General features: G+C 37.7%; 7 protein-coding genes across 7 annotated transcripts; all 7 read right to left on the reverse strand.

Moving 5' to 3' along the window:
- Nucleotides 1–9: 9 nt before the first annotated feature.
- VTP21DRAFT_6668 (uncharacterized protein) lies at nt 10–1,355 on the reverse strand (the record flags this gene model as incomplete). The annotated part of the gene is made up of 6 exons (XM_069397323.1): nt 10–303; nt 364–490; nt 546–650; nt 711–932; nt 1,003–1,029; nt 1,099–1,355. The coding sequence occupies 6 exons, from the start codon at nt 1,353–1,355 to the stop codon at nt 10–12; spliced, it is 1,032 nt and encodes a 343-aa protein (XP_069246818.1).
- A 333-nt stretch (nt 1,356–1,688) lies between these two features.
- On the reverse strand, nt 1,689–2,216 carry VTP21DRAFT_6669 (uncharacterized protein; the record flags this gene model as incomplete). The annotated part of the gene is made up of 1 exon (XM_069397324.1): nt 1,689–2,216. The coding sequence occupies one exon, from the start codon at nt 2,214–2,216 to the stop codon at nt 1,689–1,691; it is 528 nt and encodes a 175-aa protein (XP_069246819.1).
- Nucleotides 2,217–3,328: 1,112 nt separating this feature from the next.
- On the reverse strand, nt 3,329–7,249 carry VTP21DRAFT_6670 (uncharacterized protein; the record flags this gene model as incomplete). The annotated part of the gene is made up of 19 exons (XM_069397326.1): nt 3,329–3,450; nt 3,525–3,666; nt 3,725–3,807; nt 3,888–4,080; nt 4,149–4,270; nt 4,342–4,429; nt 4,488–4,553; nt 4,630–4,787; nt 4,864–4,993; nt 5,065–5,226; nt 5,290–5,439; nt 5,500–5,580; nt 5,639–5,824; nt 5,896–5,967; nt 6,036–6,146; nt 6,209–6,377; nt 6,437–6,744; nt 6,819–7,055; nt 7,133–7,249. 19 exons carry the CDS (start codon nt 7,247–7,249, stop codon nt 3,329–3,331), a joined length of 2,697 nt encoding a protein of 898 aa, XP_069246820.1.
- A 273-nt stretch (nt 7,250–7,522) lies between these two features.
- On the reverse strand, nt 7,523–8,360 carry VTP21DRAFT_6671 (uncharacterized protein; the record flags this gene model as incomplete). The annotated part of the gene is made up of 3 exons (XM_069397327.1): nt 7,523–8,064; nt 8,128–8,230; nt 8,295–8,360. The coding sequence occupies 3 exons, from the start codon at nt 8,358–8,360 to the stop codon at nt 7,523–7,525; spliced, it is 711 nt and encodes a 236-aa protein (XP_069246821.1).
- Nucleotides 8,361–8,978: 618 nt separating this feature from the next.
- VTP21DRAFT_6672 (uncharacterized protein) lies at nt 8,979–10,574 on the reverse strand (the record flags this gene model as incomplete). Its single annotated transcript, XM_069397328.1, has 10 exons — nt 8,979–9,098; nt 9,155–9,311; nt 9,366–9,562; nt 9,629–9,670; nt 9,727–9,771; nt 9,829–9,893; nt 9,961–10,062; nt 10,132–10,252; nt 10,308–10,461; nt 10,528–10,574. The coding sequence occupies 10 exons, from the start codon at nt 10,572–10,574 to the stop codon at nt 8,979–8,981; spliced, it is 1,050 nt and encodes a 349-aa protein (XP_069246822.1).
- A 421-nt stretch (nt 10,575–10,995) lies between these two features.
- VTP21DRAFT_6673 (uncharacterized protein) lies at nt 10,996–11,880 on the reverse strand (the record flags this gene model as incomplete). Its single annotated transcript, XM_069397329.1, has 5 exons — nt 10,996–11,115; nt 11,173–11,361; nt 11,429–11,516; nt 11,583–11,691; nt 11,757–11,880. The coding sequence occupies 5 exons, from the start codon at nt 11,878–11,880 to the stop codon at nt 10,996–10,998; spliced, it is 630 nt and encodes a 209-aa protein (XP_069246823.1).
- A 160-nt stretch (nt 11,881–12,040) lies between these two features.
- On the reverse strand, nt 12,041–13,777 carry VTP21DRAFT_6674 (uncharacterized protein; the record flags this gene model as incomplete). The annotated part of the gene is made up of 10 exons (XM_069397330.1): nt 12,041–12,153; nt 12,220–12,326; nt 12,396–12,673; nt 12,734–12,769; nt 12,839–12,940; nt 13,000–13,106; nt 13,176–13,323; nt 13,377–13,527; nt 13,586–13,713; nt 13,772–13,777. 10 exons carry the CDS (start codon nt 13,775–13,777, stop codon nt 12,041–12,043), a joined length of 1,176 nt encoding a protein of 391 aa, XP_069246824.1.
- Between the last annotated feature and the right edge of the window lie 110 nt (nt 13,778–13,887).

The raw sequence follows: 13,887 nt of genomic DNA on the forward strand, positions 1-13,887 counted from the left end.
ATTAGGAAATTAAATTGCAAGGAACAACATAAGGATTGAAATAAGTGCAGTAAGTTTAACAATGCCATTAGATGCATAAGAAGAAATGCTAGCCGATGAATGATTTTTGATTTTTGCCGCTTCTAGCTGGGCACTCGCAGCAGTAAGCGGACTAGTTGAGGCTGCAGCACTAGAAGAGGAGGTAGCAGTCACAGTGCTTGTAGGACTAGTTCCACTACCGCCGCTAATACACGTTCCAACGGTAACCAATTTATAAGCATTTTTAAGTCGGGGGATCTGATCAATCGCAATATCAACCGTCTCCTACATATAGATGGGATAAGGATGAAAAGGTGTCTTCAAATACATGGCTATATCTATTACCGTTGAGTGATCATGTTGCAGACATAGAGGTCCAGTTGAAGCATTTGGTGCCTCTTGAACCCACGAGGAGAAATTACCATTGATCTCTTCACGCGTGATAGATTTTTCTTGTAGACGCCAGTCGTTGCTAAGTTCTATATGTGAATCCTCAGTGATTATATACTTGATCCTATTATAATTACCTGTCTTTATTCCAAATAACAGCTTTGTAGCCCAGTGCAGTCATTATAGCACGCACACGATCATCGATATCCCCATAGGGCGGGCGCATTAAAGTTGGTTTTATTCTAAACGGAAGCAGGCGTTGAAAAAACCAGCTCGTCAATTCTAAGCATTTCACCACTTACCCGATAGCTTGTTCTATGGCTTTCTCGGTCCATTTCATTTCCGCAATAATTTGCTCGTTAGAGAGCGAGGTAAGGGCACGATGGCTATAGGTATGGGAAGCAATTTCATGGCCGTCCGCGTGGATGCGCTTGATCATTTCGGGGGCATTAGCAGCGCGTGAACCGAGTATAAAGAAGGTGGCCTTGATGTTTTGTTGCTTCAGGAAATCATACAGCCTCGGACTAGATAGATTTAGAGTTTAAGGTTTATGTTGAATAAAAAGTGCAGGCCTCGTAGAGTTATAGGCGTTACCTGAATTCCGTGGGCCCGTCATCAAAGCTACAGAACAGAACAGAATGCAATCAGCGATGTGAACATGCAGTGGATATAGATTAGGACAACTCTTACGTTAATCCGAAATATCCCTTTGGACAAGACACGATATCACTTGGACGCGTACATGTGGTGCAAGTCCAGTGGCAATGTTTGTCGTCGGCTCCACATTGCGGGGGAACACTTTGAACAGAAACATCGGGGATTTTGGAAGCATCAATGGAGGCAGCCCATTCCTTCTGTGCCGGAAGGTCGCCCCCGATGGGCGGGAAGCCGGCATTTTGTGCCAGCACGCCAGCAAACAGACTAGTTACTAGCAATAATGTCTTCATTGCGTATCCAATTAAATGTACCAATATATAATATATATGGATGCAAGTGAACGAGGATAGCGGTAGATTTTTACAAGGAGGAAGAAAGTGGGGAGGGGAGGGGAGGGGGGGAGAGAGCAGGAAATATATCTATTTATAATTAATATAGATGTACATTTAGGGAAAATAACAGCCATAAGGAGAATTAGGAGAAATTGGTTGGAGATTTTTAATAAAATATTCGACGCGATAGTTTGTCATATTTCAGGTTCCGAAAATCACTAAAACAGATAATGCTATATTACAGTGCTATTTTCAGAAAAAAATAGCTCCAACATCAATTTATATACATATTCAAACATTATGCTGAATAATTATTGTGCCTGCTCGTTGTGAACTCTTTCGCCGGATCATTGGATGTGCCTTTCCAAATGCGCGTCCCCATGTCCCTAAAAGGACAGCGGTAATACCAACTAACATGATACTCGATGTGAGGATAAGGCCAAGAGGAAAGGTCTTAAATTGACCGTAGCTCGGCGTCGGTTTTGTTGTGGATATACTAGGCTTACTGGACCCAAGTGGCACCCGATTTGGGGAATAAGTCGATGTAGGATTGGTAGTAAAACGGGCATTCGTCGAAGTGATAGTAGGCTGATTAGAATGTGATTGTGGTCGAATAGCTGACGACATGGTAGGAAAAAGTGGGGGGAAGGAGTTTGGCCGTATGCTGGCTTGTTGTAATCTTACTGAGGAATGGAAGATCTCATTCGCAACTTTTGTAGGATTTGCGTGCGGTCCACCGGCTCTCGGAATGAGTGCTGTAGCAATTGCATCTTTAAGCTGATATCCCAATATCAATAACAACAGTAGCCAGAATTTCATGTTGCATATGTTAAGGAAAGTGCCGATGGAAAGAGAACTTGTGAAATCAATTTATTCAAGGGTTTAAATATTAAAGGACTTCGGTGTGAAACAACACAAACTCTTTGCCACACTCAAACAAATCATGGCTGCATATGCCGAAAAGCGACATTCATTGAGATTGAACAAGGTTGAATTTCAATCAAATGTCCATCGTGAGCAAAAGGAACAGATTGAAAGAGAAATAATAGCATTGTTTCTTGGAGAATTCTCTATATCAAAGTCATTTCCCGAATTGGATACTCTTTATCAAAGAACCATGAATTTGCAAGGATGTGCTGTCCTCCAATGAAAAGGCCCTGATCTGAAACTCGAATCGTGATTAAAGTCGAGGCAGTAACGAGCATCGATACAGGGCTTGATCCAAGTCTTCCCGATATCTATAATCACGGGTTAGACTCGGCTGTTGATTGACCTGCGGAGCATCCAATATCGTTATTGCGTACTTCTCAAGTGTCGCATTTCTGATAAGGGCTAATTTCTCGCTGATACAATATCTGGTGCATAATAGTGCTGAAACACTATAGAGTTCATTTGCACCCTGTGCAAACAGTGGCTTGATGCTGTTCATTTCGTGATGGGATTCTCTTATGCACTTTGAAATGCAGTTGCATCTACCAATATTCTATTCAAATTTGCCTCGATTATTTCAATGAAAGGCTGGTTTCAACGGGTTCAAGATGCTCTTTTCTATTAATTAGTACCTTGTGAAATCAATTAAAATTTAAGACATGGCTTGATTCGGTAAAGTACAAGTCTTACTCATCCCCCATTTCCTTTAAACAGTGAATATTAGGCAAGACTGATACAATTAGTGACTTTTCTCTAAAGCAGTTCTATCAACCTCAATGAAAACGGAATATTTTTATGGTTTCAAATTGATCAACTAAATTCACATTTATTCCCAATTTGGCATCCATTGTAGTGCCATGCAAAACGATCAATTCCAGGGATAAAATCCATCAGACCCTTTCAGAGAGTTCGGGTATCAGGTAGATTAAGAAATGCATCTTAAACTTTGGTGCGATGCTAACAACACCTATTTTAATAGAACATCACTTGATCTAGTCTTATTATCCTCCATATCCATGAACGCCGCCCTCTCGTAATAAACGCCGTCCTTTTTGGTTTAATCGTTTGTTTTTATCTTCAAAGCTCAGATGTATACCTCGATGAGCAAGTTTGACCTCGAGACCTTGCAAAAGCAGCGCAGAATTTAGAGATTCGTTTTCATTTAAGGGTGGTTTTCATTTAAAGGCTAAATCTTACTTTGTCTTTGCATCACCTCTTCTCTTTCTTCATAATTAAGCACCAATTTTTTAAGGTGTTGTTGCTCCTCACGCTGAGCTTCTTGTTTGATACGTGTGCTCACAGCTAATGCGGAGTTAGCCGGAAGCTCAAGTGTCTTGGCCTATATTAAAAAATAATGAAGAGTTGTATATTCAAATAAGCCACTTGATATAACTGACCTGTTGTTTGTTGCCTTTTTTTGTCAGCAGAGTAAAAGTAACTCTGCCACTCTCCTGGTCAGGTAATTGTACCTTTCCGCGGTCTGAATAACAGGGAGGGAGGGGGTAGAAAGTTCTGCAATTAATAAAATTTGCATTGACAATAAGAAACAATGTAATAAACCTTGGAGTCGCATCGGGATGGGTACATCTAATGTGGCCATCTTTCGCTCGTGTCGCCTCGATTCCAAACTCTCTGCCATCAATTTACTGAATTCAAGATCGAACTGCGCATCAACCTCTTGTATTCTCTCTTCTTGGTTTTTGAGTACTACTACGTCTTCGTCCTGGTCCACTTCCATCGCTGATTCTTCAATCTAGGTGTTTAATCGAGTAGAGTACAGGTTTATTTTAGGTGGTGTTGATTTAAATTCTCCTATCATACCTCGTGGACTTTCTCTTCTTCTCTATCCTCGCCCTCATGCTCGCTTTCTTCGTCTTCACTATCATTTGTCGATTCTGAAGCTTCACTCTCGAATCCATCCTCAAACTTGACACCATTAGAATCTATACAAAATTATTAGATATTACAAAGTATTAGAACATGAAAATATGAAAAACCACTTAGAATTACATACTTTTCTTTAATTGTTCCAGGAACATTCTATCCACAGCCTCGGCGGCTTCATCAAATGATTCAAACATACGAGTATTGGGGCGAAGTTGCTACAGATTATCTGGTTAGTAAAGCTTTTTATATTACGAAAATTTTTTTTGAAAATACCGAGAAAGTTTCCGCGACCATAAATTCCACATCCATTGGTAGGGTATGCTTGGTTTGAATATACATCTATGTGCAATAATGTAAAGGTAGTCAGCTCACATCGTAATTTTGTCGTTAAGGCAGAAATTGTGCAAAAACTCACCTGGAAAAATGTCAAGAAATTGTCCAAATTTCGCTTGGAAGCTCCTTTGTCAAAATAGAGTCCGCAGGTGTCTAGTAGGGTGCAACAAAGTCGAATACGGAAAAAATCGTCAGGGGAATCAAGAGGACATGGCCGATCTCTTGATGGGCGACCTTGCTCTGTAGATATGAAGGTTTAATATCAAATTGTTAGCAGTCTTTCAGGTTGAGTGAAGTCTCCGCGAAGCGGTATTACCGTGACCAAAGGTGACAATAGTCCAAAGAGTTTCAAAAATTACGGGAGAGTTGATAAGGCGATAAATATATAGCTCTCCAAGATACTTAACAGTCGCAATTCTGCGCTGGTTATGCTTGAACATATTCCCCTATTATATTAATAGTATTAATATTATCCATTCATGACTATTTCTCATCATATGGAATATTCAATATTAACCTCAAGACCGACACGAATTTCTTCTAGCACTCTGTCTACTAATGCGACCCCGAAGTCGCTATGGTGTCGATTTAGGCCACTCGCGACAATTGCCATAAGGTGAATATTACCAAATTTCACTTTCCATATCTTAGAGAAAATATTTAATAGTATGTCAGATATCTAAAGATAAAGCGCGTAAATTAGTATCGATGATAGAATCAACATCCATTAATATTTAAATACCTTTCTATCTTCCCAATGAAGCTTTCGCAGCAGTTTCACTATTTTATCCAATGATTTTTTACTCAAATCGGAATATAAGAGCTTTCTAATAAAGAGCTCCATAGGAGGGCGATTCTTCGTTTGCATAGCGGACTTTTCTGGGGGATTGCACTGAAGATTCAATGTCAATAACTTACTATTATTGAAAAATAATACAAAAAAATTACTTACTTGATAGAACGCATTTTCAATCATTAGTGCAATACGATTGTCAAACCGCTGTGTATTTTTCTTTCTCATCATTGTTTCAAGCTATAAGATCATTCAAATAAGTTGGGAGAAAACCGTCTAATAACATTTCTGATACTACCATACTATTAATCCGGGCGTTGGTCTCAGGTGACTTAAATAGGAATCTTCCACAGGTTTCTAATAGGTTACAAAGCACCTCTGCATTCTGGTGGTTGAATTCGTTAAGCAACATCTTGATGCAGTGTAATATGAGATATGTTGGGGTAATACGGAATTTTGTTAGCTCAGAAAGAAACCGTATGTTCTGTGAAGAAAATTTTCATGGTGAGCTTAGTCGTTCAATATATCAGAAGAGAGGAGAAAAAAAATGTTTACTTTAATTCTGGTTTCCAAAATCACAAAATCTGAGGTCTTCTTCCGATACAGCCCTTTAAACTCTTTTTCAAGCTATAAAATTGAAAAAATTATAATTTTGAGTCTACTAAATAAGGGCTCGCCGATTTAGTTTACATTACCGCTGTCAATACATCTTGGGCAATGCTTTGAAAATGTGGATAGAGAGTTCCAATAAGACGAGCATAATACGGCAGAACATCTAGACGATTGCGTGGAACCCCGAGTAAGGCCTAAAAATAATTAATTCTGATCAAACTAGAGCTTTTCAAAATATTTACTATTTCCTCCTTACTTTAACGAGCTTTTTTCTCGCTCCTTTGGAATTCATGTAGCAGAATTCGACGGTAGTCTTATCGATCAGTTCACGATTAATCATATTGGGAAGTCGAGCCAGTAAGAAATCTAAGTTCGGTTCAGTACCAAAAATTCCTCCAGTTGGGTTGGTGAAAGAGGATACTTCACTAAATTAAAAGATATATATTTTAGGAACCGAATTTAATAAATTAAAAGAAGAACTTACTTGTCTTGTGCTGTGTCCTTTTCTAATTCATTTTCTTGCAATTCTGGAGCTTCATTTTCCTCCTCTTCATCCTCATCTTCCAAATCACCACCTCGTAACTTTTCATCATTTAATTTCTCTTCAGTTGCCTCGCCCGCATCAATTTCAAGGTTGTTAGATTCCTTATCTGGCTCTTCACTTGTCTGCTGCACCTTTTTTGAGTGCTTTTCCTCCAATAATACTCTTGGAACTTGTGAGGTTAAATCCAAGAGGTTTTCATAGAAATCTCGTTCGTCTTCGTCCTGCCATACTCCATCTCCGATGCTTTCCTGCTGAAGTTAGGAAAATTGTTTAGATCTATAGTTATTTAAGATTGAATGATATATTGGTTCTAACGAAATACCTTGTCTCCACCAAAAGTGATAGACTCCATTCGAACAAAACCTTTGCTCATGCTTGCCTCATTTTCAGGAAGATTTGGCATCTCCGCTGAAAGTAATTCAGCTAGAGTTTGTGCCAGATTGAACAATTTTTCAAAGAGCTTAACTGCTTTCTCGTGGTTTTGCTTCCGCTCCTCTGTCAGCTCGCCCCCTTTAGATATTAAAAACTCCTGGTTTTTTTTCTCAATATTTCTGATCGCCTGATGGAGTAACAGATAGAAAAGAGATGCTTTAAATTTAAAAGAACAAAGAGCGAAAAAGTAAATGGAATACATACCGAATGAATTTTTACCAAATGTTTTGACAAGCTGTCAAAATACTCATTGAACATCTGTTTGAAAGATGCTCTTTGTTCTGCTGTTACTAAAGCGGCTTCTGTGTTTGATGTCTCCATCGCAGAAACTTGTGGGGAAGTGTTGTCCTTTGCAGTCTCTCCCTCAATCTCTCTTTGCTGCTGAGCATCCTGCTTTCTAGTAACCATTCCAATAAGTTCCAAGCCGAAATTTTTCAGAAATGAGACGGCTAAGGGTAGATTCGTATGGTCCTTATCTTGGGCGAACTAAAGAGAAATATTTGGTGTCAAACTGTAAAATATTTAACAAAAAATTATATATATACCAGATCTCTGAATATTGTATAAAGAAAATTTCCGCTAGTAGAGGTAATTTTAGGTTCCTTTTTTTCTTTTCAGAGTAGTGCTGAGCAGACCAGCTATGTTGTCTTTTCCAACGTTATCAACACCATGTGCACTCGTTGCATTGAGCTGAGCAACACCATCCTCAATATCTCTAAGCGCGCCTACGAGCCACAGTTCGCAAATAACTCTTCCAACGATACGTTGCCGTGATACTCTAGATGCCTCTTCTCTTTCCCGTTGCTCAGAGCTCAATGCTGCTAATTGCTGTCTATTTGCGGGTGCAATGGCTTTTGCCAGTTGATATGTAAGCAATGGTGTGAAGGTGTCAGGGAAGCGACGGTGAAGTGCTGATATTACTTCGACTGCGGCCCAAGCATCTGCACCAGTTTTGCACTTATGCACACCTTCTACAATGGAAGTTACCACTTCGGGTATATATTTCTCTAGTCGCAGTTTTTTAACATCATTGATTAACTGTTGCTTCGTCTCGGCATTTAAATTGCTGCGACATTTCTTGATAAAGGCCGTGTTCTTCTTTATATTGCTATCCAAATTTTTGAATTGCGAGGTATCTAATTTAAAATAAAATATTTTAGAAAATAACAAAATAAGATAATTTTCCAATGGATCTATACCAGGGCCAAAATTCCACGCTTTTATATTTTCATGCCTCAGCTCTAATCGTTTTGTTCTGCGCAATTTTGCCTCAACCTCAGCGTCGATTCCAGTATTTGTTTCCTAAAGATCAACTAGCTGATCAGAAAGGTTATAGAATATTTGACAATGTAAACACCGATCTCACTTCTTGAACTTTTTGATTTATCTCTTTCGATTCCATTTCCATCGCATTCTCGTTATTTTTCTCCATTCAGAAAGAGATCTAAATGAAAGAAAATTCACTACGGGTAGTTCGAAATAAGTTTTTTCCAGTTAATTGTCGGATAGGATCTCTCGCTTTCAAATTATTGAGATTAATTGGCCACATCTACAGAGGCGCTCATGGCCGAACTGTACAAATTTCAACTAACATTGACTGTCTAGAGTATTAAGCAGGGTAGAGCCTATTGAGATTGTTAACCAAGGTAGGCATCTTAGACGAGCATATATATGAATCCCCACCTTGATATTATGACTCTCCCCTCCCATCCAGTAATAAAGTTTAATATTGACGATATTACCAATTTTCTCAAGAATAGGACGTTTTTAAACCATCTCTTTTTATTGGTAGCATGTTGGTATATTGTAAGTCTTGCATTTCCACTCTTAACAAAACGTTGAGCAATACTATTTTAGACATAATGAGCTACGTTTAAATAATTACTAGTGTAAATCAGATCAATTTGCGTGTTCATATAACAATAATAAACGTTTGCTCGCTATTCAGAGACATCAAACAGGGAATATGAATATATCACTAGTGTATTAAATCAAATAGGACTACATTTGCTAGACATGATATATAGGCAACTAAAAGTGAATATAAAAACTAAGAAATTAAATTTTCTGCTTTAAGTCTGTTTGATATCTCGTAAAATAGATACGAGATATCGTTTCGTTTTACTGCATGTTCTAAAACATCACGAATATTGCATGAGACACCAAAGATCTATTAAATATATGGTTAGTTGTATTGTAATTGAGCATATTGTGCTTAAAACACACCTGAGCATTGACAAGCTTTTGTCTCGAATAAGTAACTCGAAGTGACACTGGATTCTCAAGTGGGGAAATAAAATGCACGGTAATCTCGTCTTTAGAGGTTCGCTCAATTTGTCGCACACCGTAGTTTGCACGGAAGCATTCAACGGTAGCCTTAACCCTAATTGATATCAGATGAGCAATCGAAAAGTATTCGAAGATCGAGAACAAGAACCTTTTATATCTTTCTTCTACAGTAGGATCACGCTGTTTTGATATTCGAATCGCCTCTGCTGCTAAGGTCTTAGCAATTTTCTTATCGGCCTCAAGGAGATTCATCTCTTTTTCCATAGTCTCTAGCTCCCATTTGAGATCGGCGATACGAGGCTTTCTTTCATCAAGAGATTCGTTTATCTTCATCAACTCGTTCATCTTATCAGAATAGAAATCTCATTAGCTGCCATTAAATATTGTCTTTCTAATATACTCCAATTTTACCTGCTCTTCTAGGATAACACGCGTTTCTTCTACAGTAAGTTTCTACAAAATAAACCGTTGAATTATAAGCATATTTCACAATAGCGTATAACATTTACACTTTTTGAATCAAGCTGTTTTCTAATGTTCTGCAAATCCGATTCCTAAATCAATGTTTAAATAAACCTTTACATGATATACTAGTAAGTAAAATAAAATACCATTTGATCGACTTCGCGAAGCATACGTTGAAAAAGTGCCATTTTTTCAGCTAGCTGAGCATGTTCTAAATTAAATATAATAACACACTCTAAACTTTGCTCTTCAGAATAATAGATACACTCTCTGCTAACCATTAGATACTGTGTCGGCTACCTCTGAAATGGATTTTCGAAGAGCTTCAGAGTGAAGCTTGCTGTTTTTTAGCAGCTGTTTCTGCTCCTTATTTCGTTCCTCTATTTCAAATACCTAAATGTTATTATAAATGTTCGCACAATGGCAAACTCGATAAGTAAAAAGTTTACCAAGTTCTTTATTATCACTAGGCTCAATGACTAGTGGTGGCTCTGGCTCAAGAATGGCCCTTAGAAACTTCTCTTTAGTTTCTTGTTCAAGATAATTGAACTTGAGTTTTGAAAAGTGCTCCTATTTTAATGGTATAATAAGTCTTTGAATCTTTAAATCGTTCAAGAGAAGTTACTTTAAAATATCTCAGGTCGGTATCTATGCTCTTGGGATGGAGGCCAATAATATCAGAATTCTTGTCATATTCTTCACGGCCAGCGCTTTTTTGAAAGAATTCATCACGCAATTCCTCTGCATGCAATTTGGTCCCTTGATATTCTTTCAAGAGCCTGTCGAAAAGAGAACGCAGTTGTAATTTAAATTAAATAAGTAAAATCTACGCTGTTTTTATTTACCGTTCACATTCATTCAATTTGATCTCGAATTTCGTGTCAATCTCCATCTAGCAAAATCCTTAAAAAATTATATCAAAGATGTTTGACGCGTATTGGATTCGCGTTCAAAATTCACAAATTATGACTATAGTCCATTTTAGGGAGATATGTATTGTGAATTAGAATCAAATTTTTGGATCAATTAAATCAGGGCTGGTCATAGTTCTATTCTATTATAAATAGAAGTCGTAACTACATCCATTTGTATTGCGTGTTGCTTTAGCATCAAGTTAGATTGTGTTCTAGGATAGATCCTTAATTTTTCCTAATATTTCAAGAGTGAAGCAAAAGTATCATGTTAATCCAAACTTCCTTTCAGCTTTGGCCCACAATCTTAGCGATTAATTAAGGGAAGAGAATACTACGGACAGATAAAAGATGGGATCACTTAAGAATTAAATCTTTTATTTTTTACTACTATCTATACTTTTAATTAATAAAAAATAAATCTTGATTTAAGCTCTCGGTTTTACACCGCTCAATACAGCTGAGTGTAATATCAAGAATTTTTTTATGTATGTCTTCAATCGATTGCCTTGCATCGATCATCTGAGGGAAAAGATAGGAGTAAGTTCACTGCAAGAAGAAATATAATGTAAAATCTACCTCCCAGGACGGCTCTTTAAGTTGCATAAAAATATCATAAGTTTTGGATTGTTGCAAATGGTTTTCATATCGCTCCTGCCCGTAGTCTCCGCGGAGCTTAGCATCCTCGATAGGGAGATCCATAAAAAATGTCAGATCTGGTCTCAGCAATCCGACATCCGGGCCTTTGCACCATTGCAGGTCAAGCCCCTGTATAGAAGATAGTATGAGCAAACAGCTGGTTGAAAATAATGACTCGATATATTTGTAATAGTACTTTTGCCGCTGAATACGCTACTCCCGAATATGCCCATCGATCTACTACTAAAGTAACTCCATTATTGAGAAGGGATAACATGGTATCGCTACATATAAATTTATATGAATTTAGCCACCACTTATAGAACACTGAGCACCGGAAAGTTACCTACATATTTTCCCATCGATTAGCAGAGAATAGAAGATGAATGACATGATCCTCTTGCTCGCTCTTGTTATTAAGATATTCCTGAATCATGGCTCCTATCTTAGACGTCCTATCTATTGTTAAGAAACGCTATAAGTCGGAAATGCGCGCTTTTAATTCAACATCGCTCAAATTTTACCGGGAAATCGAAGTCCTTTTGCGCGAATCCCAAGATTGTTCAACGATTCAACTAGCTTAGAACATTGGGTTGATTTTCCGGCACGATCACAGCCTTCAAAGAGAATGAATGATCCCCGACTCATTTTAGCGGCGTTACGATGTACAAACCTTTGCAATAACAAAGGAATTGTAGTCGCGAATTTTTTGGTTAACATAAATTTTATATCGAAAACACAAAATGCGGGGTGTGAAAATTTCAAGTCGCCACCCTTTAATTTGTTGGCTTCCACTTGGTTTATTCGTTTATTCTTCCGATTGATTTCTATCATCCTCAGGGCTATCTTCTTCATCCTCATCTTCAATATCCATTACTGGAAATGTTAGTATTGCTGCAACACCAGTCAGTTGCTGAAGCTCTAAAAGTTATATTAACAGTTCAGCGTATTTGAGGCATGACCTGAATCAAATGCATAAACACTCACGTTCACCAGATACATGTAGACTGGAGAATATATGCACAGAACCACCCATGGCACGCACTGACTCTACGAGTTGAATGTATTTTCGGCGGGTAGGAATATCGGCAGACCTAAGGATGTGTCAAATAATAATTACAGAGAAAATCAAGACAGGGGGTATATTAGTCTATTGGGCACACCTGAAGAGTTCATCGGTAACCAAAAGAGTCCCAATAGCACCACGTTCATTTGCTTTGCTGACGTGATCATATCCATAGAATGCGCGGTTAGGATCTTGGTTAAGCATCTGATAAAAGTTATCGAGTGCTTTAATCTCTGAGGCATATTTGGTGTCGGCAAGTTTGGCTTGCACTGACGGATCTTGCATGACCTCCTGCAACGAGTGTTTGTGACCAGATGAGCAATGTATTAACAGAAATTTTGACTTGTTTTCCAATAAAAGCTTGTTGTCAGTGCGCTACAAATTTGAGATTAGTAAATAAATAATATGTAATCATTCGTAAAAAGTGTAGTATACCACTGCTTCGGCAAATATATATTGATACAGCTGGTCCTGTTTAATAATAGAATTTGTAGCATATATACAAATATAATAAAATAAACTTGCATCATATGTTTATACCTTAACAAATCCTGGGCTAGCAATTATTACCCCTTTGACAATATCAAAATTGATATGCCGAAGAATAGCCTGATATATCTGTTCATAGAAACGCTGAAGACCCTATAGAAAATAAAAGTCGAAGAAATGAAAGTAGCATATTTGTTAATAGTAGTATGTACTTTTTCATAGTTTGTGACAGAGCCCTTGCGTTTTCGTGGGATGGGAACTTCGATTCGTTGACGGACAATAGTCATATGTTGAGTAAGCAATACGAGATTTGCAAGTCCTATGTTCAATGAAATAACATATTCTTTAGAATAATAATTAGATCATAATACAATAAAAAAAGACTGACCTTCTTGCGCAACTATGGCAGCAACATCGGCTTGTTTTGTGATGTCACATGCTTCTTCCACGCGTTCTAGTGCGATAGTATCCCATTCTGGTTTGAGAAGAGTAAAATTACGATGCAGCTCAAGATCAATCGTATGATACATTCCAAGCTAATGAAATATGTTATAATTGAAAAAACAGCATGGATAAAGAAATGACCCACTTTAACATATTGATTTTCCACGACATTGCGACCATTTATGCGCAATAGCCTCGATTGCGCGTCAAAATCGATTTCTTCTACTGATATAGTAAGTGTTAACCGTATTCGCTGACTGTTAACTGAACCTGTTGAACTCTCTGACTGCACACGTCTAAAGTATAATCATTAGCACATAAGTAAAGAATATTAAAATTTTAAATTGCTCTTACCGAATTGTAGTAGCTCTAAGTTGATCACCTTTTGAGATCAGATTATAGACATGCCACATGTCCTCGAGCTCTTCCGGGTAAAGTGTAACATATCCCGAGCGGTCCTTCTCTATATATTTTTTGATAAGCTAACGGAATGGATTAGAATAAGTCGATATTGACTGCAATATCATCACGGGAACATACCCTCATAATTCGTATATACAATGGATACGTATTGGAAAATGTAAAATTATTGAACAAATTGTAGAAGTCACAAAATCTTGGAGTTTGAAAAGGAAAATCCAATATTAAACGCTGGA

Source organism: Calcarisporiella thermophila (genome assembly GCF_041956535.1).
Source record: "Calcarisporiella thermophila strain CBS 279.70 unplaced genomic scaffold VTP21scaffold_28, whole genome shotgun sequence".
NCBI classification, from domain to species: Eukaryota; Fungi; Calcarisporiellomycota; class Calcarisporiellomycetes; order Calcarisporiellales; family Calcarisporiellaceae; genus Calcarisporiella; species Calcarisporiella thermophila.